At 40.5% G+C, this 26,921-nt stretch overlaps 2 protein-coding genes across 2 annotated transcripts; both read right to left on the reverse strand.

Annotated features, from left to right (window-relative positions):
* Positions 1–793: 793 nt before the first annotated feature.
* On the reverse strand, positions 794–26,053 carry LOC137297212 (GTPase IMAP family member 8-like). The gene is made up of 9 exons (XM_067829225.1): positions 25,978–26,053; positions 24,499–24,536; positions 24,001–24,105; positions 22,591–23,716; positions 15,732–15,875; positions 15,357–15,458; positions 4,158–4,201; positions 3,390–3,542; positions 794–1,950 (listed from the first exon to the last, which is right to left on the reverse strand). Exons 2-9 carry the CDS (start codon positions 24,500–24,502, stop codon positions 794–796), a joined length of 2,835 nt encoding a protein of 944 aa, XP_067685326.1. The 5' UTR covers positions 24,503–24,536; positions 25,978–26,053.
* On the reverse strand, positions 9,564–19,087 carry LOC137297105 (GTPase IMAP family member 7-like). The gene is made up of 4 exons (XM_067829089.1): positions 19,064–19,087; positions 13,392–13,427; positions 11,329–11,484; positions 9,564–11,020 (listed from the first exon to the last, which is right to left on the reverse strand). The coding sequence occupies exons 2-4, from the start codon at positions 13,393–13,395 to the stop codon at positions 9,870–9,872; spliced, it is 1,311 nt and encodes a 436-aa protein (XP_067685190.1). The 5' UTR covers positions 13,396–13,427; positions 19,064–19,087; the 3' UTR covers positions 9,564–9,869.
* Positions 26,054–26,921: the final 868 nt, after the last annotated feature.

Genomic DNA, 26,921 nt, shown 5'->3' on the forward strand with positions numbered 1-26,921 from the left:
CTTGGCATGAGTTGACACAGCGCTTGCTTACATAATATGTTGCGCAGACCAACCTACAACAATAACTATAACAGTGAGCATATTCGTATAGTGGCCTCATGGCCCAGAGTACAAAATATACACACTTGTTTGTGCGCATACAATACGCATGCATACATACAGTACATGAATATATAGCAGTCAAACAGGTGGGTTTCTCGTCGAACAGATTGCTGCGCTTTCAATAATATTCACATTTTAGTACATAACAGCTGCTAAAACGTAAGAACAGATAGACTTGTATGATAATACCCATGACAAATGGATATACACCAATGGTGTCTTGCAAGGTAACTCTAAAGGCATAAATGGACCAGATCCATCGTAAACAATCGTGAAGATGTTTCCCGAAACAGATTTCTTCCCACAACAAGACTATGGGATATTGAAGGTAATATTCACTTGTGTGGTTCAGTCTGTAAGACAAGGCAATACAAACCAATGAAACAGCCATACAGACGAAGACACGTGGGTTACGTTATTATGTACAAAGCATATTTTAGGGTTACATTGACATTCCATTCGTTATCCATTGTAAAGCATACATGTGCTATCTTTCCTACGTTTACAGTGTCTACTCGAACCATTTAATTACATACATGGATATATTTGTATGGTATTAAAGACAGTTGCACAGCACTGAGAAAGTACTGCCTCAATATTTACTAAACAGTGCGTGATGGTCGTATAAACACGACCATTTATTTCAAATGTTGAGTCCATTTGCTTTCAAACACGTTTGCCTGACAAGGTATTATTTTTTGAACAGCCCTTTGATAAACTTCCCAGCAGCCGGTATAAAAGCCGGAAGTACACTCCCAATGAGCGAAGGCAGCATCGATCCCAGCATGCTCATCACACCAGACTTCTCCTCATTGACTTCCTTTCGCGCCTCATCCCGAAAGTCTGGCTTTTCGGCCTCACGTTTTTTCTCAATTTCTCGCTCCTTTCTCTTTATTTCCAGCTCTAATTGTCGATCTGATTCTTCCTTTTCTTTCTTCATCTCTTTTATTGCTAATTGCAGACCTTCTATTTCCTTTGAAAGTGCATTCATCTCATTTTCAGTTTTCCTCTTTGCATCTTCGACTTTCTCTCTTTCTAGTGTTTTTATTCGCTCCTCCAGTTGCTTCCTTAAATCACTGTCTTCATCGTGTTTCTTCTGAAGTTTCAGTTCGAACTCTCGCCTGATTGCATTTCTCTCTTCTTGGATCTTCTGTTCATGTTCCCGCCTCAACTGTTCCTCTCTCATCTTCATGTTCTTCTCTGCCTCAATATACATTTCACTTGTGTAACATTCGCCTCCGTTGTCAAGGAACACCCGATCAACCAGGGTGATGAAGTCCTCTACATCCTTTTCCTTCTCCGCATCACTGCCTCTGTTGTTGAAGGCGATGCATCTGTTGTTACAAGACACGAGTAGATCTTGCAATGTATTTGGAACTCTCCTTAAATACTCCTGGAGCGTTTTGTTGTCATTTTGAAGATCGTCCTTTCTTGTAAAGAGAACAATAAGATAGTTCAACATATCCCCTCCAAAGACCTGTCTGAAATGATCAACCGTCGCCTGTTCCTCTTGGGTAAAACGGTCAATTCTGACAACGAGGACGAAGGCATGAGGACCAGGAGCTGTCATGCCGACACATTTCACCACCTCCTTGGTGATTTCAGCATTTGTCATACCTGTGTCGAACAACCCAGGACTGTCGATTATTTGAATATCCCGATTAAATCTGCTTGCTCTCCCTCTCTGGCACTTTTTGGTAACAGATGATCCACAAGCACTTGATTCAAATATTCTTTTGCCCAGAATATTATTACCAGTAGCACTCTTCCCTGACCCTGTTCTTCCAAGAAACACTATTCTCCTTTCTTTGTCTGGGCAGAGATCGGTGGACCAACCGAATGACCCCCCTGTAATGCAAACGAAACCTCTAATCAATGTAGTTCGAATAGCTATGCAGACGTGCATTCACGGTATTGAACCCTTCTGTCTGTGTGATTGAGAGTACACACTGCCTTGAGCTTGATGATATGAATGGTGGATAAATAGCTGAAAATCATTTGAAAGAACACCAGGCCCTAATTTCCGAAAACAAACTCAAGTCTGAGTTTGTGACTTAATTCAGAGTTTTCACTCAAATTTGAGAAGTCACATGTCCCAGAATGAACTGAAATCGATACGAAACTCAAACATTGAACCAATTTGAATTTGGTGAATAGATTATGTAAGTCGCCTGGGATTTTCCATTTTAAAAATGAGTTTAAAATTCAGCTCTTTCAAATTGTCAAAGTCAGTTTGAAATTTGAAACTAAAAACTAAAGTTTGTTTTTAAAAATTGGAGAAAGATGTTCACATAAAAGTAAGCTTAACCCGTTCTGTTCAATGTTTCAGTTTCCAAATCAATTCAATGTTTCAAGATTGAACAGTGACAACGGAGATCTAAAACAGCGACATATATTTGCTGTTGGTTGGTGTCTATCTCCACACTAGAGTGAGTGAGTAATTTAAGTTTTAACATTATTCCAACAATGTATCGGTGGGAGACACCAACCATGGACCTCACACATTGTACCAAGTGGTGAATCCAACCCCAGCCTTCTCCTTAAAGAGCGACCGCTATCCCGTGTGCATTTGTCTTACTTGTTGATTATAAAACAGTGATACGGTATGACAATTTGCTATTACATCACACCGTTATAAGTAATCCAAATCTGCGTTTCGGCGGCCTATTGCCGGTTGTTATCCTATCGGGTCAGCTGTTCCGAATATGTGAAGGCCCGTGTGGCCTTCATTTCAGTAAATTAACTGACCCTGTTGGTAATAAAACATTGAAAAGGTAGGACAATCTGCTATTACATCACACCGTTACATGTAATTGAAATCAGCGTTCGAAATAGTCGAGGCCCAGCGCCGGTTGTTAATTTATCTGAGCGGCTGTTCCAAATATGACATTGTGCAGGTCCGTGTGGCCTTCAGTTCATTAAACTAACTGTCAATTTTTTCACCTTGAAAAAATTCCTCGGGATTAACCCACGATCCATCATGTTACGACAGCATACAGGTTCACTTCCTGGTATTTCAGCGATTTGCGCATGGAAATGCCAACAAGGAGTTTTTCAACAAATAAACTCTTCTCTCTGCGCCATAGACTTCGCTGATTGATTTTGTAGAAACAGTGTGAAACTATGTACAGTGTAGTCTAGTTTGCCCTTATTGGTTTGACTTAACAATATGGACCTGCAGATTTCATTCAAGTGCTGTTGATTTTAAATTCTGTAGTCGACACAGGCCCTGATGGCCAACTGGCAAGTTAAAGTAGTGCAAACACCAGTTGATAAATGGTCATTACCTCTTTGTTGGTATGTGTGAGGAGGACCTATCGGCTCCGGATTGGCCATGCTTGGCAGTCCTGGCTCGCGTCGTGGTTTAGGCGAGTCACATGCGTCGCAGTAGTGCCGGTCGTTCCTGTTGATGAGCGTGCACGTTCCGCAAGTCCATTCATCTGTATCGTGAAACAAACCAGGTCTGTTTTTATTATGCTGATTACAGGAATGGACATCAATAAGAAACTAATATACGTATAAAGACAATCATGATTATGAGTATTTAAATAGTGTACGTAAATACAAATTCTAACATACACAAGAGTGACATTTGAGTAGGCTGTTTTAAATTGGATTTTCTAAATAACAAAACTAGTTTTATTCTTACAGTACATTTAAAGACACACAATGTTAATAATATTCGTTCGATTAATTCTCTTTCAGAATAATAATGATCATCAATATTTCTCACGGAGTTAAAAGGAAACACCTTAGGAATAAAAAAGAAATATCTTATCAAGGTCTGTACTTATTTGCTAATTATTGGAAGTAAAGGTAATAAGAAACTAATATAAGTATAAACACAAACATGTATATGTAATCCGTGTACTAACATACTGTTACAAGACTGACATTTGGGCGAGTTGTGTTAGAATGAATGCTCTAAATAACAAAGCTACATTTATCCTTTGAGCTTCTTATTTGCTCAGATGATTTATACAAAAATAATAAATAATAAATGGGTATACCTATTTCTATTTTTTTAAAGGTAAACGTGATAAAAAATCATTTACCCATATCCATGACGAACTCCACCACGGCAAAATGAACCAGTTCTTAAACCTGTCAAGTAAAACAGAATGAATACGTAAAAATCGTTATGATTCTGAACAATTTCTTATTGTTCTTTGAACAGTGTTTTCAAACAGTATCATCGTTATACAGAGACTATAAAGTGCACCTCAAGATGCACATGCGTTCAGTTTATAACAATATCGTTGTCTGATAAATGGGATCTATGCCTAATGGTCAAAGCGTTCGCTCGTCAGCTGAAAACCGGGTTCTATTCTTTACATGGGAACAATGTGTGAAGCCCATTTCGCCGCTTTGATATTGCTAAAGTGTTGCAAAAAGACACGTAAAACTACACTCATTCACTAACTCACACTTGATAAATCATAAGATGTAAGTTTGTTAATCACCCACCTCAAACTTGTGTTTACACACTTACAGGGACTGTAGACAGTCCAAGGGAGGTAACCACGCAAGGTATATATGCTTGTAATGTAGCTACCTCGCACTTACGTGGATCAATTACCAGTCTGAATGACAATGTACGGGCAATATATGACCCACATGGGCGTATTGTGAGAAGCCCATTTCTGGTGTCCCCCGCTGTGATACAGGAGGAATATTTACTTAAGGTGGCGTAAAACTAAACTCACTTAAATTACCCCTGTTATTATCCAATCACGAGCACCCCGTAATAACAGCTGTGACCACAACCAGTACTAATGCAACCTAAACGTGAATAGGACAGCGACGTCAAACCTAACTTCAGCTAACTATTGTTGTCTCTGCAAAACATGTAATACATATTTGTATGTACACGCAACATTAACCGCCTGCAGGTATTTTGTATTTTCTATTTCCCTTGAAAGCATGCAGTTTGGATTATGCACGCGACCTTGATCTGTTATTTCTGTTTATGACTCAGTCCTCAACATGGGGATTTCTCATGGTGTTTTTTAGTTGCCTGCTTTCGATATTAACTTGATATTTATAAATCCACATCAATGCTCGGCATAGCCATGAAGCTTGCTCGATGTACGGCAGTGTTTACACAGTGATTGACGTGACCTGCACTGACCTTGTGAGTTCACGGTGATATATGTTCTGTGTCATGTACACTGTTTGCACGTTTGTAAGTTACTGTGGTAGCTGATAGTGAGTACTGGTTTTTGGGTGGAAGAACTGATATTGGTAGTTGGTAGTGAGTATAGTTTTTCTTCGGGTGGAGTAAGTGGTAGTGGGTACTGTTTTGAGGTAGAGGATTTGGTATTGATAAGAGTTAGTAGGAGTTGTTTTGAGGTTGAGGATGTGGTATTGATAGTGGTTAGTGGGTACTGTTTTGAGGTGAGTGAGTGAGTGAGTTTAGTTTTACGTCGCACTTAGCAATATTCCAGCTATATGGCGACGGTCTGTAAATAATCGAGTCTGGACCAGACAATCCAGTGATCAACAACATGAGCATCGATCTGTGCAATTGGGAACCGATGACATGTGTCAACCAAGTCAGCTAGTCTGACCACCCGATCCCGTTAGTCGCCTCTTACGACAAGCATAGTCACCTTTTATGGCAAGCATGGTTTGCTGAAGGCCTATTCTACCCCGGGACCTTCACGGGTCTGTTTTGAGGTAGAGCAAGTGGTACTGATAGTAATTAGTGGGTACAGCTTTGAGGTAGAGGAAGTGGTTTTGAGAGAGGTTAGTGGGCCTTGTTTTGAGTTAGAGGAAGTGGTACAGATAGTAATTAGTGGGTACAGCTTTGAGGTAGAGCAAGTGGTATTGAGAGAGGTTAATGGGTCTTGTTTTGAGGTAGAGGAAGTGGTACTGATAGTAATTAGTGGGTACAGCTTTGAGGTAGAGGAAGTGGTTTTGAGAGAGGTTAGTGGGCCTTGTTTTGAGTTAGAGGAAGTGGTACAGATAGTAATTAGTGGGTACAGCTTTGAGGTAGAGCAAGTGGTATTGAGAGAGGTTAATGGGTCTTGTTTTGAGGTAGAGGAAGTGGTACAGATAGTAATTAGTGGGTACAGCTTTGAGGTAGAGGAAGTGGTTTTGAGAGAGGTTAGTGGGCCTTGTTTTGAGTTAGAGGAAGTGGTACAGATAGTAATTAGTGGGTACAGCTTTGAGGTAGAGCAAGTGGTATTGAGAGAGGTTAATGGGTCTTGTTTTGAGGTAGAGGAAGTGGTACTGATAGCGGTTAGTGGCTACTGTTTTGAGGTAGAGGAAGCGGTATTGATAGTGGTTAGTGGCTACTGTTTGGGGATAGAAGAATTAATATTGGTAGTCGATATTGCTTCGGGGGTAGAAGTGGGTAGAGGAAGTGGTGTTGATGGTGGGTAGTGGGTACCGTTTTTGGTTCAGCGAGTGCTATTGGTGGTTGTTAGCGGGTACTGTTTTGCGGTTGATGAAGTGCTACTGGCAGTAGGTACAATTTTGGGGTAGAGGACGTTGTATTGGTAGCTGGTTGGTAGCTGGTAGTGGGTACTGTTTAGGATAGAAGAATTAATATTGGTAGTCGATATTGCTTTGTTGGTAGAAGTGGGTAGAAGTGGTGTTGATGGTGGGTGCTGTTTTGGGATAGAGGAAGTGGTATTGGTAGCTATATAGTCGATATTGCTTTGGGGTAGATGAAGTGGTATTGGTAGTTGGTACTGGGTACTGTCTTGGGGTGGCTGAAGTGATATTAGTGGTTGGTAGTGGGTACTGTTTTAGGGTGGAGAACGTGTTTCCGGCGTTAAATAACAAACCAACCAACCAATGATACATAAAGGCTATCACTATGAGCCTCACCAAGCCTCCCCATCAATCACAAAATCTACTACTACGTTTATGAGGATAAATGTTACTGACTTCAAATCAAAGTATCCCAAGAGTTAAGAGAGGACTCACATTAGAATAGGTGTATCAACAAATAGGGAATATTCTTTCTTTCCGAGAGGGTAATATTTTTTTTCACATAAGTACTCGAAGGCTGAACAAATTGAAAGCGGGGTCATCACAAAATTCTGAAGAAAATCTCAACCAATCACAAATCATATCTAATCGTATCATAATGGTTCTGACATAAAGGTTACCTACCAGCATGGGACGGTACAGGATGCCGATCCGGAAATGAGCCTATATCCACGAGTGAGGTACGACTTATACTGCCTTGACCATTATGCATTGAATTCATGGGTTTTCCAGTCTCCGGATAAGTGAAACTATCATGGCTATGTTCTCGAAAATGACCTTGCCTCACATTAGGAAAGTGGCTGTGTGACGTTGTTCTATTTATAGCCCGGAAAAACCCACCCTGTCTGTTTACTGGCATTTGGCGCCGATGCTTGACGGGAATGTTGTTGTTCATGCGATTCAAACATACTACCAAACATTATATACTTTTCATATGATTAAATGACAGAAATGGCCTGTTGTTGTGTCCAAATGCACAGATGTTTATTTTTCCACACACAAATCGAGTTTAGTCACTCAGTAGACAATTTATGCATTTGTGTTTCGTCAGGTACGTGAGACGTGTAAACCCCATGACTCAGAGACTGATTGTGTAACCACGTCATGAACCACTCACTATCATATATGTCAATGTGTAAATGTGGGCTTTGAAGGGCGTTGTTGTGATAAGATATTATGACATATTTGAACCGCTTATCGTTACCGTATATGAATGTAAATAAGCCAAGGTCTTAACTTGATCTTAAAATCAGAATCAAAATGGTATGTTCGGTACATAACCCGAACTGCTAACCTTCGTTCATCTCCTCGTCTTGATGGGGTTCACGGTATACAGACACTATCTCCATAGTGCGACACAGTGCGACACATTCCAATACATTTAACAAGCAGCTATATCTGGGACATTACTGCCAAAGGTTCCACTCGTGTAGTCGCGGATGGACGGATGAATGCTATATGAAGGCACGTAGACTTGTGCAAGACACACGTCACAAAACAAATCAAACTTTGTGATTCCCAGTCTCCAAGCACGTAAGAATGTAATATGTGTATACCGTTCCCTTGTTCCACTAGGGCGATTTAGAGAGTTGATATTACACAATGTAAACAAATCTGCCACAACAATTTGAATAATCTTTAGAAAGAAAGCAAACGAAAGTAAAATGATGCATTGACGTAACTTACCTTTCCTGGCTTAAAACGACTAGAATATTACACGAACATGTTCCTTTTTGAGTCTGCCAGTTACCTGACGGCTGTGAAGTGAAGACCTGAGTTGTTACGCAACACACCTGGAGACACACCAGGTTTGATTTGTGTAACGTTTTGACATTGTCACGACGAGAACTACACATATTCCTGAGGAACTGTCCCAATTCTCGGCAAATTCTGACGGCCAATACACCCTTTTGTTGGAGGCGGGTCACGTGAAACAAGTACGATTAGAAAGTGACTGAATCAAGTTAAACAGACTGTAGGCCATAATACCTATAGGTAATGAGCGTGGGGTGTTCACCAGCCAGCCAGTCGTCAGACAGAGCGAACAGGAGTATGCAGACAATTACACCCACTGTCCGAGAGGATAGACACAACCATCCATTCCCCGCACATACATACATACATACATACATACATACATACATACATACATACATACATACATACATACATACATACATACATACATACATGCATGCACGCATGCACACATACACACATACACACATACACGCGTGCATACTTGCATTTATACATACATACACACACACACACACACACACACACACACACACATACACACATACACACATACATACATACATACATACATACATGCTGTAACGTCATTTGACAACAGAATTGATAATGGACCGTAGCTGGGAATCTGGAGGCCTTTATCGTTTGCAGCTGGCCGTTCATTTCTGATAAGTTGAGGGCGATTTCGTGTGCACATTTTAAACTTTTGGACATGTGGAAAAGGAACGACTTTCTATGGTTATAGTGTAAGTTCAGGGAGTGATATGGTTAACTTTTGACCTGTTTTAAATAATTAATTTCCTACACGAAAAAACGAGTTGTATTAGAACGGGGATAATTGTACTGTGTTTGTCGAAATAGGGACGTATACCAGTGTTTATACAGCTGCAAATATAGTTATATATGTCCCCAGTTCGTGAAACACAGTACGGTCATCCCCTATGGATAACTAGGGGCATCCACTAAGGACACTGAAGGCATCTCATGACTTTTGCAAAATATTTTTATAAGTACTATACGATATGGCCGAATTGTTACTCGTTCGTGTTTGCGTGTTTCGGTGCAGCTGTGATACTGCCGAAAGAAATGCATCCTTTCCTCAATCCTTAATTGCACTTCTTAATCGCCCCAGGATCCGTTTACTATCCGTTCCCAGATTTGAAAATGGACTGACAATGAGGTTTGAAAGAGTAATATATAAGTGACGGTAAATGAATGAAACTTTATTAACAGTAAATTTCTTTCACAAATCGTAGATTACTTCAGATTACAAACTTCTAAAGTAAGAGGTGTGTCTGCGAAACAGTTTGACAAAAGCAGTTAAATAGTTGATATAATCATGACTTTATATGAAAACATTTCAAAGGGATAGGACATTGCATGGCAATTACTAGTTACATATATGACTGCATTTGAATTAATGCTGGAATAATATTTTCAAGCACAAAGTTTCAGTGACATAACTTGTTTGGGCAGCCCCTTCACATTTACTCCGCCAAACTGTTCGGTCATTTGAAGAATTTCTTGACAACCTTCCCAGCAGCTGGTATAATTCTTGGAAGAAGATCTCCAATGAATCCTGGCAGTGCAGATCCAAGAACGGCCATTATCCCCGGTTTCTCCTCATTGACTTCCTCTCTCACCACCTCTCGAAAATCTGGCCTCTCTGCCTTAAGTTTCTGGATTATTTCTCCCTCTCTCTTCTTACTCTCAAACTCCATCTGTCTCTCTGATGCCTCCTTTTCAATCTTCATTCCTTTTATTGCTAATTTCAGATCTTCCATTTCCTTTGAAAGAGCAGCCATCTCACTCTCCGCTTTTCTCTCTGCTTCTTCGATTTTCTCTCTCTCCAGTGTCTTTATTCGCTCCTCCAGTTGCTTCCTTAAATCACTGTCTTCATCGTGTTTCTTCTGAAGTTTCAGTTCGAACTCTTGCCTGATTGCTTTTCTCTCTTCTTGGATCTTCTGTTCATGTTCCCGTCGCAACTGTTCCTCTCTTATCTTCATGTTCTCCTCTGCCTCAACAAACATTTCACTAGTGTAAAATTTGCCTCCGTTGTCTAGGAATACCTGGTCAACCAAGGTGATAAAGTCTTTGACATCCTGTTCCTTATCCGCATCACTGCCTCTGTTGTTGAAGGCGATGCATCTGTTGTGACATGACTTGATTAGGGCTTGAAGTTTCTCGGGTACTTTCTTTAAGTAATCATGCAGTGATTTTCTGTCATGTAGTAGATCATCTTTCCTGGTGAAGAGGACAATGAGATAGTTCAACATACCATCTCCGAAAACCTGTCTGAAATGATCAACCGTCGCCTGTTCCTCTTGGGTAAAACGGTCAATTCTGACAACGAGGACGAAGGCATGAGGACCAGGAGCTGTCATGCCGACACATTTCACCACCTCCTTGGTGATTTCAGCATTTGTCATACCTGTGTCGAACAACCCAGGACTGTCGATTATTTGAATATCCCGATTAAATCTGCTTGCTCTCCCTCTCTGGCACCTTTTGGTAATAGATGATCCACAAGCACTTGATTCAAAGACTGCATTACCCAAGATACTGCTTCCGGTTGTACTCTTCCCTGACCCTGTTCTTCCAATGAAAACTAGCCTTCTTTCAATGATGGGACAGCCAACTGACCAATCACATCCACCTCCTGTAATTTACAACATAATGCCATGTAATAACGTATTATTATAATAATAAGTATAAAATAATTATATACGAATCTGTATGTTAACGTGGGGCGATGTGTCTCGTAAAACCAGTTTAAAACCATTATATACAACTGTCAAATGTTAAAAAAATATGTATATTGTGGTCCGCACCGGCAGTGTTTAACCGTATAACAAGGTACAACAACACGAAGAATTTGACAGCTTGATTCGCTGAGTTCAGTTACGATCCTTGCTTTAATATATAACATTACGTTTTGTTGCAGCCTTGACCCGAAATGATTGTTACCTTTTTGCTGGTCTGTTTGGCGAGGACCTAGTGGTTCTAAATTGACCACATTAGGTAGTCCAGGTTGCTGCCGTGGCTTAGACGTGTCACATACATTGCAGTAGTCCAGGACGCCACTGTTGACGACTGTGCATGTTCCGCACGTCCATTCGTCATCTGTATAAACACACAATTCTCAAAGTAACAATTGAATTGTGAATACACATGGGCATTAACTGAACGCCACCATAATCCAAAGGCAACCTTTCTGTCGAACCAGTATCATAGCCTTCATACGGGAATGCACATTTAATGCACCTATTTCACGTAATATGTCAGAAACGATCGATGGTATGGCCATGATTTGCATTGGCGAAGGACAATGGGTCATAAATGTCATAAATGTGCTGAACAATTTCTGAACAATGAACTTTTTTTTGGCATGGCAAGGCACAGAAAACAGACGATAACAAGTTGTTTGCATGTATAAAACAGATATGTCCGTTCGAAGTCTTGGTACCACCATCAACCAGACAGTTAGTGGACATGTGAAGAAACACATGGTCACTGGTGAAGTAAAGGATCTACCAAGACCTGGAAGAAGGAGGTAGATCACTGACTGTGACGAATGAGTCCTCATTAGTCTGGCAAGATGCAATCCCTTGACCCTTGCGCCATCAACGGAGAGTGTGAATCTCTATTTTTCAACAGTATCATCAGACGGAGGCGGCTGGCTGCTAGTAATATCTCATATGACACAGATACGGACGTACAGAATCCGAGAAACTGCGGCATGAGGACCGGGCGTAGAGTTCATTGGTATGATGAACATCGCTATTGACCACACGATACCGACGACCGCTGTTGCATATGGAGACGTCGTAACGAGACAAATCAGAAGCAGATGATCCATGCTGATGAACCCTTTGCTGGTGGATCAATGATGGTGGAGGATTAGATTTCGTATGACTGTATGCTGGATCTCAACACAGTACCTGGGACATTCCTCGATCAACGTTATCGACATGAAGTACATAATCCCACCGTTGTGCCACATTTTGATAACCATCCTCTTGCCAGTCGTCCGATATTCGTGGATACAACACAAGACCCCACAGTTCACGGTTCATCGCCCATTTGGAGAATTACGACATGGAACCATTACCATTACCAACTAGGAAGCCGAAGATGAATTCAAACATGGCGTCCAAGACGGTACCAAAGATTTTCGATCCTTATAGATGCTCCTGTTTCCACTCCTGACCTGAAACAGACACTCCATGAGGAATGCCAGAGGATTCTGATGCTGAGAATTCAATGTTTGATAACTTGTAGAGAGAACTGTGCCAGAGGTTGATACACCATGTGCGGCTGTGGTTCATACACTCGCAGCATTATCAGTTCTTGAGCACGGCATTATCCTTTCTTGAGCACGACATTATCTTTTCTTGAGAATAGTCTGACAATGAGATTGGTGGTGTAGTCATTGTAATAATAGTTTCCGGTATTCCTGATTGATACCTTTGTGTGTCTTCCTCTCAGATTGCTTGACGGGAATGTAGATTTACCAGATTTCATTTTCATATTTGTTTTCGGTTTGAGAAGAGAGAAACAGTTACGATTTTCCTTGTGCATAAAATTTCAAACCATATGCTACATACGGTGTTTTTGTAACTGTCATATAAAATCGGGGGTGGTACTTGATTAATGCCCATGTGTAGATAACAAAGTACTCTTATATAACCTAAATAACCTAATTTGTAAAAAAAAATCAACTATGAAGTAACTGATCCATTTGAAAAGAGTTAAGATCGTTATCTACCCTACATAAACATTCATCCATTCAGCGTGACGATCAGACCCCACAGCCCCTCATGCGTCACAGTAATTTAAAGATCGCAACAAAGGACATTACTGGTAAAATATGTAACACACATAGTCCACAAATGCATCTTTAAGGCAAACGTGGCTCTGCAGCAATCGTTCAGTCACGTACAGACCATGCCGTTCCTGACCTTTTGATGCCGGGACTGTGTCCTGCCATCTGACATGTTTACCAAATAATCAAAATAAGCGTCACCTACCCATGATGGAAGTATGACAAGATATCTGTCACCAATCTGAAAACAGAGGAGTGACTTTAGTTTTAAGTCGCTTTTAGCAGTATTCCACCAGTGTCACCGTTGGGGACACCAGAAATTGGCTTCACAAATTATACCAATATGGGGAATTAAACCCGTGTCTTCGGCTCGCAGAAGCGTTTATTGCTTGAAGGGCCATTGGCCTATATACAAATCACAGATACACTATGTAAAGATTGTAATTCTAATGTAATCGTTCCCACAAAAATTCAAAGCATCGATATTAACATTCAGTAAGGATAATCATACAACAGAATTTCTGAGTTTCATTTTTTATATCGTCAAGAGATTAGCGAAAATGGTGTGACTGACATGATTAGGACAATGATGTTCACCAAGATATTTTATTCGCAGAAACTTAAAAGTTGGGCACACAAATATAAATGGAATTCATCTTCAATGGATTTCATCTTCAAGTCCAGAACTTTTCGAAATCATGTTTTCTACCTTCATTGACCTTTTGATTTGTCGGACCAAGTCTAAACCGAACAATTGTAATTCTAATATTTTCAGTTTGAAGACAGGATGATTTTGTCAGGTTCTGAGGTATCTTTGAAAAGGCATAGGGGCAAAACGTGAACTGTCAGTCAAAGCAGACATCCGGCCTTGCCGAAAGTTATCAATCAAACGATGTCGGAAATCGGTGATAGACTACTCCATCGTTAGATCAATGTTTTATACTATCAGAGCATCATTGGTCAGCAGCTTATTGAAGACATGTTTGCACGTATGTTATCAGAGCATCATTGGTCAGCAGCTTACTGAAGATATGTTTGCACGTATGTTGATGAAGTATAGTTATATATAGTACAGTTATGTGTGTGAAGGCTATAAATCTAAACTGAAATTTACTGAAATCTAAACTAATATTCTTTATATACAATACTAAGGCGTGACTAAGCTTGTCGTAAGAGACGACCAACAGGATCGGGTGGTCGGGCTCATTGACATGGTTGACAAATACTATCGGTTCCCAATCGCGTATATCGATGTTCATGCTGTTGATCACTGGATTGGTCCAGACTCAAATATTTACAGACCGCGCCATATCGCCGATTACTGCCGGGAGTGGCGTATAAGCTATATTCACTCACTCACTACTAATGAGACTTGTTACTATAATGTATTGTTGTGCGTGCTATTCATCGTTTCATAAGCTTTACAGTAAATGCTTATTTCTTTTATACGAAGTCGTATTGTTTCTGTAATAGTAAAGGGAAGCAACTCTTGCTTGAACCTAGGTCTTGATTCAGTTGTACAGACGATTCGCAGTCCGGAGGAATTTGCTGAGAAACGCAACCGTCCGGATTAACGAGGCTTCGTTGTATCTATAATAAATACAATCCCATGTACGATATTTATTTCCACCACATGCTGTGTGAGAAAAATCCTTTCATGTATTTTTTATTCTGTTTATTTATTGGAACTGCAGATAAGAACTATGAAAACAACATTGCTGCTCAGGCTGGCAAAATCCCGTGGCTGCAACATATCTGCCCGTTTCAAAGTCAAGATCACGTTACAACGAATTCGGAAGACTGCTGTTGGAAACATTTGTAAATGTACATCTAAGAGAAACAAAACTAGATTTAATGCTAAATCTGGATCAAATAACCCAGTGATCGATCGTATGAGCACCGCCGGGTTAAGAATACCACCAGACGTACCCCAGATATAGCTGGAGTATTGCTAAGTACGGCCTTAAACAACATACCAGACCATAGGGACGTGAGTCGATTCTCATGAATAAATGAAACAAAAATTAAAACTACTACTACTGCTGCTGCTGCTGCTGCTGCTGCTACTACTACTACTACTACTACTACTACGATGACAGATGCTATGTCTACCCCTTTGCTAATGTACAAACCCGACCAACATAATGGATGAAGTCTAATATTTACATACCTTTGTGGGCCAAACTGATTGTAACGAGACTGCTCGGCAATGAAATATGGTTCAAGGAGGAAATTACGTTTGTAATCAGTATCATTTTCCTGGTTCAATGACCTGAAAACACAGATGAAACCATCATCATCACGAACACAGGTGATGGGTGGTCACGGGGCCACTGGGGTTACCCGTGCACTGAGGGTACGGGGACCACATTGTTACGGGGCCACTGGGATCATGGGGGCTCTGGGGTTACCGGTGCACTGAGGTTACCAGGGCGCTGTGGTTACGAGGGTCCTGGGGTTACGGTGCACAGCGATCAGGTGGGCACTGTGGTTACGGGGGCACTGGTGTCACGGGGACACAGGGGTTACGAGGGATCAGAGTTACGGGCCACAGTGGTTACGGGGCACAATGGTTATGGAGGCACTGTGGTCACTGGGACACTGGAGGGGAAGGTACCGAACATCACCAAGGCTGTCTCGCAGACCCCGAATCACATTATTATTTTTCCACCAGGCCCTTGATGTAATGCTGAAACACCAAGTAAAGCCAAAGCGATTTCACACAAGTTCTGAATCTCACATCAAACAAGGGTTCAGTGTAAATGTTGCTATTTTTTCTGATCAAAAACATATCTGATTATTTGCGTTAGTCAAGTCTTTGTTTGTCCCACATGTAGAGATAGGATTTGGTTTCAGTATGTTCTCTAGTTTGGTAAACTCTTGGTGGAGAACATTTCATACGATGCTTGTAGAATGATCCCTGAACAACTTTCTATATAACGGAGTTGTGGTTGTCACAGTTCTTCCAAACGCTAGGCGACCAGTGAAGGTCCCGGGGTAGAATGGGCCTTCAGCAACCCATGCTTGCCATAAAAGGCGACTGTGCTTGTCGTAAGAAGCGACTAAAGGGATCGGGTAGTCAGGCTCGCTGACTTGGCTGACACATGTCATCGGTTCCCAACTGCGCAGATCGATGCTGATGTTGTTGATCACTGGATTGTCTGGACCAGACTCGATTATTTACAGACCGCCGCCATTTAGCTGGAATATAGCTCACTCACTCACTCATTCCAAACTCTAGGCAATACTCTGACCTTGGATGCTTGTTAATTGTCACTAAATACAGATGCATCTATATCGTGGTTGTGAGAAAAGAGGCAAAAATCTGCTTCAACCTTAAATGGAATTTACAGAGAAAACAATATGTGAAATGTTGCTCTTTCTCATTGATAACATCTTTGAAGTTTGGGGGTAAAACATTTCAATGGGCAATTTTGGAGACCCAACGGGCACCAATTGTGCTTCCCTTCTTGCTAATCTGTTTCTTTATGCATATGAATGAGAATTTCTGCTCGGGTTGTCAAAAACAAAACAAGATAATTTTGCCTAGAAGTTTCATTTATGCTTCCAGTACATCAACGAAACTAATATTGTTCAAAAACCACGAAACAGTCAAATCCTTTCCACTGTTTTACACAAGTATATGGGAAGAGGGATGATTTCAACTACTATATATAACTATATTTCATTAACTTTCAACAATAGTCAACTTGCCTTTCATGTCAAGCAGTACTCAACTGGCTCCAATCGTTGGTGTCTACATTTCATAACTTGTGAGTTGCAATCGAGCATGCTGTCTTTACAAGATTAACCATAGCTTGTTTGATCAAGGTTACAACATTCAAGGTCACAGTCAAACTATGAAAACGTTTCATGAGGAGGAATATCCAAATTTGATACATCAGAGAAAAAATGATGCCCGATTTTGAAGCACATCATACGTTCCCGAATTTCTTTCAGATGAAGAATTCGCTAGAGTTTGTCTATGTTTATGACGGGTGACGCGGGGTGCAGGATACGCTTACCTGTTTGTTTTATGGTGATAAACACATGCACTGTCATCGTATCGCATTGTTACAATGGTTACAATGTTTACAATGGTTACAAACGAGATTGTTTACAAAACAATATCGTACAGCTGCCATATTGTTGAAACAAATTCAAAACGTTCTTATTATTACCAAGAGGCATTCAGCGTAGAAACTTTATTTGGAATTCTTGTCTTTAAGACTTCTCTAATAGTCACCAGCCAGAGCGACACATTTTCCCCATCATTTCCTGACCTTGTGCAGACCTTGAATAGACCCCCTAATTTTATGGAACACCAACACTCCACGTCTTTAATGACCCGATTGGTATCGTCAAAACAGAGTCCACTTCTTGGCGTACCTGTCGGGGACATATGGAATTCCTTTCCCATCTCACAACAGTATCATGAGACGGGCAATCTTCACCATAAACGGATTTCATTTCCTACTGATTCTGTCGGGCACTTTAAACCTTCAAGTGCAAAAACTTAATAACACTGCATGACTCAGTCTTCTGCAAACTTGGGGTTACTCATGTTTAATATCAGCTAGCACAAGATTGAATAAACTGAAGCAAATAGTTTTCTGGTCCATTATCTAGGTAAGCATCACAGGTGTTACCTTAATATTTTCAACATAATTTGTCAACAAATTCATAGCGATAATTATTTTTTTCATATCCCCTCGTACTCATTATACACTCACACTTGTGCAAACCGACTTTCCTTTTCACTCACTCTTGTACAAACCGACTTTCCTTTTAGCATAGATTTTGTATGAATATGAAAAGGGCATAGTCGTCTCTATTTCGACTCAGCTAACAGAAAGTTTTACTTTACATTTCCTGTTTTAAGGGTTATTACTGCATTCTTCCGCTTTCGCTTTGGCTTTTTGTCCTGTGCTCTTCCTCGACTGACAATGAAATTAATATGCTTTTAATTAACCGATATCCTTCTCATTGTAAACACGCCACAAATACTGCCCTGTGTATTACTGTCCCTCGCGGAAGTTGTATAATCTGGTTTTCCACCTTTAGTATGGATGGACAATAGAAACAACGTGTGTTCAGGTCATCGTGACATTCTTGCGATATTAAGCACTTGCTCCTTTCTAGAAGCAACCTTAACTAAGGTTAACCTTAACTCCCATTCTTTAATATTGCACTAGGGGTATCTTAATGACTTACAATCACCTTAATTCTTTGTGAAAGGAGGCCCAGATTTGTAATTTTTATGCATGTGGATAAACGCCTGGGTTTATTTTCTTGGGGACCTGGACACAATCTAGAAGCACACTGTTCTGGGTAGATACATTTGGAATGCTAAAATAATTAGCATCTGGCAATAACGTTTTCTCTACATTGTCTGGTTAACTTTCGGGCGAATATATTCATTAGACCATTCCATTAGATATGTACAATATCTGTACACTATGATATAAAGAACATCGTCTCTACTAATTGATATTACTGTGTACTGCAGTTTAGTCATTAGTGTTCCAGCAATACTAGGGCGGGGATAGTTCAAGCACTGTTCACATATAAGGAATCGAACCCGAAGAAATGTTTATACTGGGTTACCCTAACAGCATAAACTGACACAGAAAAATAATCGTAAAAAATATGCATCAAAACATGTAAAAAACAATAAAAATAAAAAACCAATCTGAAAACAACACAACTAAAATATAACTCAAGAATACATCTCTCCATCTTAAAGATATTCTAACTAAAATTTAGGTTCATTTGAATGAATTGCTCCTGCATGTTTCTGATTAGCCACTGGAAGAAATGACATAAGTGAAATGACAACTTTTAAAACCTCGCGCAATAGTATATACGGCAACTTACCCGGGGTCTGTGGTGTGAGGAAATGAAGTTTTCACTAAACTTCCTGTAGCATGATGCAGTGTTCATTACTGTGCTTGGTATAGAGAAATCGTGAGTACATAGTCCATTGGCTGACGGGGGCTCCCCTGCGGCCCAAAGGGTCTAGTTCTTGGGTATTTTCTACTTACCATGTCCCCCTCCTCCTGAAAAAATGCATGTTAACATTAAATCCCGTAAATCCACCGCACCAAACGAACACTCAAAATGTTGGTCTTTAAATTCTCTTTGGGAAAATAAGTAGGTCACAAGAGGTCAAAAGGTCGCAAAATTTAACTGATGCCCCCAAATCATGCCCTTTTATGCCAGTGTTCTGTGCTAAATGGGGAACTTTATCACGGTAACACCCCAAGAAAAGAACTGGTTGTTGTAACAAAACAAAAGGGCTTATGTGTGATCAAATTGCCAGTTTTCCCTTCTACTACATGTGAAATTAACGTATATGTCAAAAGTCTCAATCCCTAAGCTGAGCTTATCTTAATTCACATGATCATATGACATCTGGTGACCTACTTATCTACCCGATTTCTATATATTGTAAACCATGTGGACGAAAATTTAAATACCGACATTTTGAGTGGTCGTTTGTTGTGGTGGATCTACGGGGCAAAAAGATATTGCCACATTTGTTTTCCATCCCCACTAAGAACGGTGTATAAAAAGCTCGTCGGGCAACAAAGTCCTCGTAATAGGTACTCGGGGAACCTGTATTTTTCATGTTGACATGCGTTTTTCTGAAGGAGGAGCCCATGGCTACTAGAAAATACGGTTACCCAAGAAGTGACGTACTGTTGTGGTATCCATGTATGACGTACTGTTGTGGTATCCATGTGTGACGTACTGTTGTGGTATCCATGTATGACGTACTGTTGTGGTATCCATGTATGACATTCTGTTGTAGCATCCATGTTTGACGTACTGTTGTGGTATCCATGTGTGACGTACTGTTGTGGTATCCAAATGTGACGTACTTTTATGGTATCCATGTGTAACGTATTCTTGTGGTATCCATGTGTGACGTATTCTTGTGGTATCCATGTGTGACGTACTGTTGTGGTATCCATGTATGACATACTGTTGTGGTATCCATGTGTGACGTACTGTTGTGGTATCCATGTGTGACGTACTGTTGTGTTATCCTAGTGTGACGTACTGTTGTGTTATCATGTGTGATGTACTGTTGTGTTATCCATGTGTGGCGTACTGTTGTGGTACCCATGTGTGACGTACTGTTGTGGTATCCATATATGACATACTGTTGTGGTATCCATGTGTGACGTACTGTTGTGGTATCCATGTGTGACGTACTGTTGTGTTATCCTAGTGTGACGTACTGTTGTGCTATCATGTGTGACGTACTGTTGTGTTATCCATGTGTGGCGTACTGTTGTGGTATCCATGTGTGACGTACTGTTGTGGTATCCATGTGTGACGTACTGTTGTGGTACCATGTGTGACGTACTATTGTGGTATCCATGTGTGACGTACTGTTGTGTTATCCATGTGTGACGTACTGTTGTGGTATCCATGTGTGACGTACTGTTGCGGTATCCATGTGTGACGTACTGTTGTGGTACCATGTGTGACGTACTGTTGTGGCTCGCTACGCGCCTGAGTGCTGCGATATTCATCAGTGAATAAATGCTATCGTTTTCGTCTGAGACTTAATGCCTTTTTTCATTTTTTGCTTCTTTTTTATATATTTCCAAAGATTGAGTACAAGCATATAGAGTAAAGTCATAAGTGTAGACATTCGTGATCAAAGTTCATCAACTGGTAGCGTAAAAGACGATTATAATCAAAACAAACAATAGATATGTTCAAGTTACATTGCAGATTACATCAGAACTTGAAAACTGTTGATAAAGGAAACCATTTGTCAGAAGAATTATGAAAAAGTATTGTTCCTTCTGGATGTGTCTTTCAATACTTTTAAGAAATTGATAACCTCTGGAATAAGTTTCTTTAAAGTGCAAGTGTATATATGTCTTTTAGCAGAAAAGATCATGTGATTCAGCAACAGTTTATTTCCCAAAATTCCAAACCAAAAAAGAGTCTTTGTTATTTCAAAATTCTGAGTGCTGTGATATCCAACAGTGAATAAATCTTTTTTCGTTTGAGACTTACCCTTATTTGTGCTGCAAGTGAACAGAACTGATTATTCCAATAGCCTGACTTAGCGATCTGTATCCAGATTATTTATCATGCATGTGCTTAAAATAAAATACGAGTCAATTAACTATCGGTTAGGCTTTGATAATCTACTTCTGGACAAATATGCGACGCTTTAGCTGTAGTTTAATTATATAAACACACCAACTACATGGGCTGTTCATCGGTTTATGTAGAACTCAAACAAAGTATTAGACATATCATTTTAATGCGATATAAAAATCTCCAATGTATCAGTTAAAAACGCTTTAAGATTAGCCATATCGTAACTGAACCTCGTAGTGGGTGAATCACCAAAGCGTTACAAAAAGAAGACATTTAATTGTTGGCAGCTTGAATTAACATATACATGTAAATCAGTCGTATATGAATAAGCCATCGATGTACAAATGTAGCATGCATCTTTGTCAGAGTAGCAAATATTCAACGACTGCAACAGAAACCAGTAATATAATGCAGCTAAGAATCCAGCTAATGTGAAATGGCTTTACGGCTGATGGAAACATCATTTTAGAGGAAATACGTCCTCGTGTGTGTGTGTGTGTGTGTGTGTGTGTGTGTGTGTGTGTGTGTGTGTGTGTGTGTGTGTGTGTGTGTGTAATATTATTTACATAGGCAATGTCATAAATAAAATGTCAAACTCATGTTTAGTTATGTGTGAAGAGGGGCGGTGTGTTAACGTAGTGGTCAAGGCGTTAACTCGTCCCGATGAACACCCGGGGTTCGATTCCCCACATACGTTCAATGTGTGAAAGCCACTTCTGGTATCCTCCACCGAGATATTCGTGCGATATTGCTAAACATGGTCTAAATCAACTTACTTATTCGCTCCTATCCTTGGAATTCTTGAATGCAGAACTGTGGTTTTGTGGCAGAATTTGATGGCATGTTGTGGTATTTGTGATGAGTCGTCAATAATCCTTTGAGGCTAGACAAGACTAAGGTTTTGTTCATGACACAATTCTACATGTTTCCGAAGCGTTTGGAGTCTTTCAGTATATTTTGCTCATGCGGGACTAAGCAAAGGAGGGTGAGTAATACACTAAATCAGTTACTGGGTTGATAATAAAACCTCGATATTAAACACCGTGAGTGCGAGAATTATTCTTCATAACAAATTATTCTGTTCTATCTTCATAGTATTGTTCAGTTTAGGATTGATGCACAGTCCATTTACAGATTCAAAGCCATTTACAGTTCCAAAGCTAGATGAAAATGTAGCGTCTGTTTAATGCGGAAAGGAAAATTGACTTATGACCAGAGCAATGTCTTCTTGCAGAAGAGTGTGGGCGGGAACGCCAGATTGACTAGACATTTACTTAGAGAACAACCCTCTGAAAAAATTTCCAATTTTGGGCAGGACATTTCCGACGAGGTTTGGCAGTAAATTTCCAAGTATGCCCATTATACGCGGTCTCTCGTCATTGACTTCCTTTCTAGCGGTTTCTCTGAAGTTTGGTTTTCCTATTCCCAGTCTTTTCCTGATCTCCTTGTCTTTCGTCTTTCGTTCCATGTCCAGCAGTTTCTCTGATTCTTCCTTCTGTTTCTTAATGTCTCTCAAGGTCATCTTCAGATCCCTAACCTCTTTTTGGAGAGCAGCCATGTCTTTTTCGGTTTCAGCGTGATTTTCCTTTTCAACTTCAAGTTGTCGTATTCTGTCCTCCAGCTGGTTTCGTACCTCCGATGTTTCATCATGCTTCATCTGAAGTTTCAACTCAAATTCTCTCCAGACTGCGTTTCTCTCTTCCTGGACCTTCCGTTCATGTTCCCGTCTGAGTTGCTCCTCCCTCATCATCATGTTGCTCTCAGCCTCCTCGTACATTGCACTCGTATACGTCATCCCTCCGTTGTCATCAACCACCTCGTCTACCAGTGTGAGGAAGGTCTGGACATCTTGTTCTTTCTCCTCATCACTCCCTCTGTTGTTGAAGGCAACACATCTGTCGTGGCATGACTTCACAAAGTCTAGTAGTGGCAGGGGGACTTTCTTCAAATACTCCTTGATGCTTTTCTTTTCATGCAAAAGGTCATCCTTTCTAGTGAACAGAATGATGATATAGTCCAGCATATCCTCTCCAAACACCTGCCTAAAATGGTTCAGCGTGTCCTGTTCTTCCTTAGTAAACCGGTCAATCCTGACAACGAAGACAAAGGCGTGAGGGCCTGGAGCTGTCATGCCGATACATTTCACCAACTCTTTTGTGATTTCAGCATTCTTCATACCAGTGTCGAACAATCCAGGACTATCGATTATTTGGATATTCCGTCCAAATCGATTGCTGGTCCCTCTCTGGCACCTTTTGGTAATAGATGATCCACATGCGCTTGATTCAAACACTTCTTTGCCAAGAATGTTGTTACCAGTAGCACTCTTCCCTGACCCTGTTCTACCAAGGAAGACTAGTCTTCTTTCGCTTGGACCGAGGTCGGTTAACAACCCAGGATCTGTAACACAAATGATGTATGATTACAGACACAAAATGCTGTGATATTCGTTTAATCCTTTTCTCTAGTGAAGTATCAACAATATTTACCTTTGTTATCTCATGGGTTTCCCTGTACAGTAACCCACGACACATTCAATTGTTTTCCCTTATATTACATTAGACTTAGTTCGCGTTAAATTCAAGCATATTATTCTTGAATATCTAGCACACAGTTGATGTAAAAAAGCCATGTTTTAGTGTGCATTAGGTACATTTTTTAACGAACAAGATAAAGTTTGTTACCTGTCATGCACCCATTGGGTCCTGGCATCGGCGCAGAACAGGCTTGGCATTTTTCCGAGCTGCCATCGTTTTCAAGAGTACATTTGTCGCATATCCATTCGTCACCTGAAATCACAGAGAGCACCATGATATATTGGGACTTTTAGAAACTCCACAATCGTAACCTAAGACTACTTATTCATAGAATGTTTTGAATACATGCTCAACAAGTTTGGCAATCATCTGTTACGACAGCTCCTCAGCAGAATGTGACGTGTTTTTTTCTGCTTGACCTTGAATGATAATATTTATATTTGATTATAGAACTTCTAGACCAAATTCCCTTGTTTGATTTCCGACAAGCGAATCTGTCGTAAATGCACACAGTAAAAGATAAAGAATGACGGGTGCGTACTGTGTGCCCCTGCGCCTGAACGGTCTCCACTCACTCACTCACTCACTCACGCATTTTCAAAAACAGTTTGAAAGGGAAAGTTTAAGTCAGGGAAAAACACCTACCCATGTTGACTGTTAATACTTTTCAGCAGATTATTCACCTGAAACAGAAACTGTGAATTGAGTGAATACAAAAGACAAATATTACAGTGTATTCGGGAGCTCACTGACTTGCATTCTGCTATTACTGAGGGGACGGTTTACGGGAGTAAGTTTAGCTATAACCAATATTCCAGCAAAATCACGACAAGGGACACTAGAATGGGCCTTCAAATACTGACCCACGTATTGGCGTACTCACGTATTTACAGATGCAAGTTCTCACAGACCCACGTACTGGCGTACTCATGAACTTACACATACAAGTACTCACTGACCAGAGTACTGACGTACTCATGTATTTGCAGATACAAATACTTACTGACCCACGTACTGGTGTACTCATGTACTAGTATTTACAGATGCATGCACTCACTGACCCACATACTGACGTACTCACGTATTTACAAATACAAACACTCACTGATCCATGTGCTGACGTACTCAGTTATTTGCAAATACAAATACACACTGACCCATGTACTGACGTACTCACGTATTTACAGATGCGAATACTCACTGACCCACGCACTGACGTACTCACGTATTTACAGATGCATGCACTCACTGACCCACGTACTGACGTACTCATGTATTTACGGATACATATACCCACTGACCCATGTACTGACGTACTCACTTATTTACAAATACAAATACACACTAACCCACGTACTGACGTACTCATGTATTTACAGGTGCAGGTACTCACTGACTCATGTACGGATGTACTCACTTATTTATAAATACAAATACACACTGACCCACGTACTGACGTACTCACGTATTTACAGATATATATATACTCACTGACCCCTGTACTGACGTACTCACTTATTTACAAATACAAATACACGCTGACCGACGTATTGACGTACCCACGTATTTCCAGATGCAAACTCTCACTGACCCACGTACTGACTTACTCACGTATTTACAGATGCAGGCACTCACTGACCCAAGTACAGGCTCACTCATGTACATACAGTTCATTTCATAAAATTCATGTATATGACACATAGAACTTAACATATACACTAATTAGTTAAATATTGACCGATTGGACATAGTGCCATTAAGTCACATGTTTATGTGGTCTAGACTCGAATATTTACAAAGCGGTGCATTTGACTGTTACATTTAAATTCACAAAATGTTACTTAAAGTGGTGTCACCAACACATGAAACTCAAGTGACACAAGTGTTTACTTTAAATAAAGAAGGATATAGGCACAACAAATCAAGCATGATAACCAGGAACTCGAACCACATCTCTCGCATTTTGACTCAAACCAGACAGGGGCATGAGTAACTCACTCGGAAAGTAAGGTTCATGAAGGCCAAATGTACATAGTTGCAGCTAATACGTATTATAGGAAAAGTTAGTATTGTTACACGGATCACGCAGATTTAAGATTAACCAGTTATGAATATCATAGCTACCTCATCAGATTCAGTTGTTGTGAAGAACCAGTGCCTGTGCTGGACTTTAAGCGAAGACAAAAGCGAAGTCAAAAGTGAAATGAAGGCATTGATTTGGGGCTGGGATTTCAAAACATGTTATCTGTGCTATATTTGCCTATGACGGTCATCTGGAAACTACGTGGATCTTACAATAGCGAGGCGACTATGCTTGTCGTAAGAGGTGGCTAATGGGATCGGGTGGTCAGACTCGCTGACTTGGTTGACAAATGTCATCGGTTCCCAATTACGCAGATCGATGCTGATGCTGTTGATCACTGCATTGTCTGGTCCAGACTCTATTATTTACAGACCGCAGCCATAGAGCTAGAATATTGTTGAGTGCAGCGTAAAAATAAACTCCCTCACTCACTCTTACAATAGTACCAACGTCTTTACTCAAGCACATTGAACCTGTTTAAACGTGAGCCGACTGAAATAGACAATAGACTGCAACAAATAGTGTAATTTGCGTGAAACTGCTCTCCAATGGCTTGAAATTATCTTTTAATCTATTTCTATATGCTCTACCAAGATGGTGTGTGAGTATGGTTTTACGAATCTTTTAGCAATATTCCAGCAACATCACGACTGGGGATACCTGAAATAGGTGAGGGAGAGTTTAGTTTTACGCCGCACTCGGCAATATTCCTGCCATATGGCGGCGGGCTGTAAATAATCGAGCCTGGACCAGACAATCCAGTGACCAACAACATGAGCATCGATCTGCGCAGTTGGGATTGAGTCAGCGAGCCTGACCACCCGATCCAGTTATTCGCCTCTTTCGACAAGCATAGTCGCCTTTTATGGCAAGAATGGGTTGCTAAAGGCCTACTCTACCCCGGGACCTTCACGAGTAGATATCTGAAATGGATTCACACAATGTGCCCATGTCAGGAAATAGACCCGGGGCTTCGATGTGCCGA

Source organism: Haliotis asinina, chromosome 9, assembly GCF_037392515.1.
Source record: "Haliotis asinina isolate JCU_RB_2024 chromosome 9, JCU_Hal_asi_v2, whole genome shotgun sequence".
In the NCBI taxonomy this organism is placed as follows: Eukaryota; Metazoa; Mollusca; class Gastropoda; order Lepetellida; family Haliotidae; genus Haliotis; species Haliotis asinina.

Excerpts from the sequence above, each read along its gene's own strand:
- LOC137297105 (XM_067829089.1), bottom strand. Across the intron at positions 11,021-11,328 it reads CCAAACAGACCAGCAAAAAG|GAGGTGGATGTGATTGGTCA; the intron begins GTAACAATCATT and ends TGTAAATTACAG.
- LOC137297212 (XM_067829225.1), bottom strand. Across the intron at positions 15,459-15,731 it reads CCCCGTAACCACTGTGGCCC|GTCATTGAACCAGGAAAATG; the intron begins GTAACTCTGATC and ends CTGTGTTTTCAG. Across the intron at positions 3,543-4,157 it reads GGAGTTCGTCATGGATATGG|ATGAATGGACTTGCGGAACG; the intron begins GTAAATGATTTT and ends TTCACGATACAG.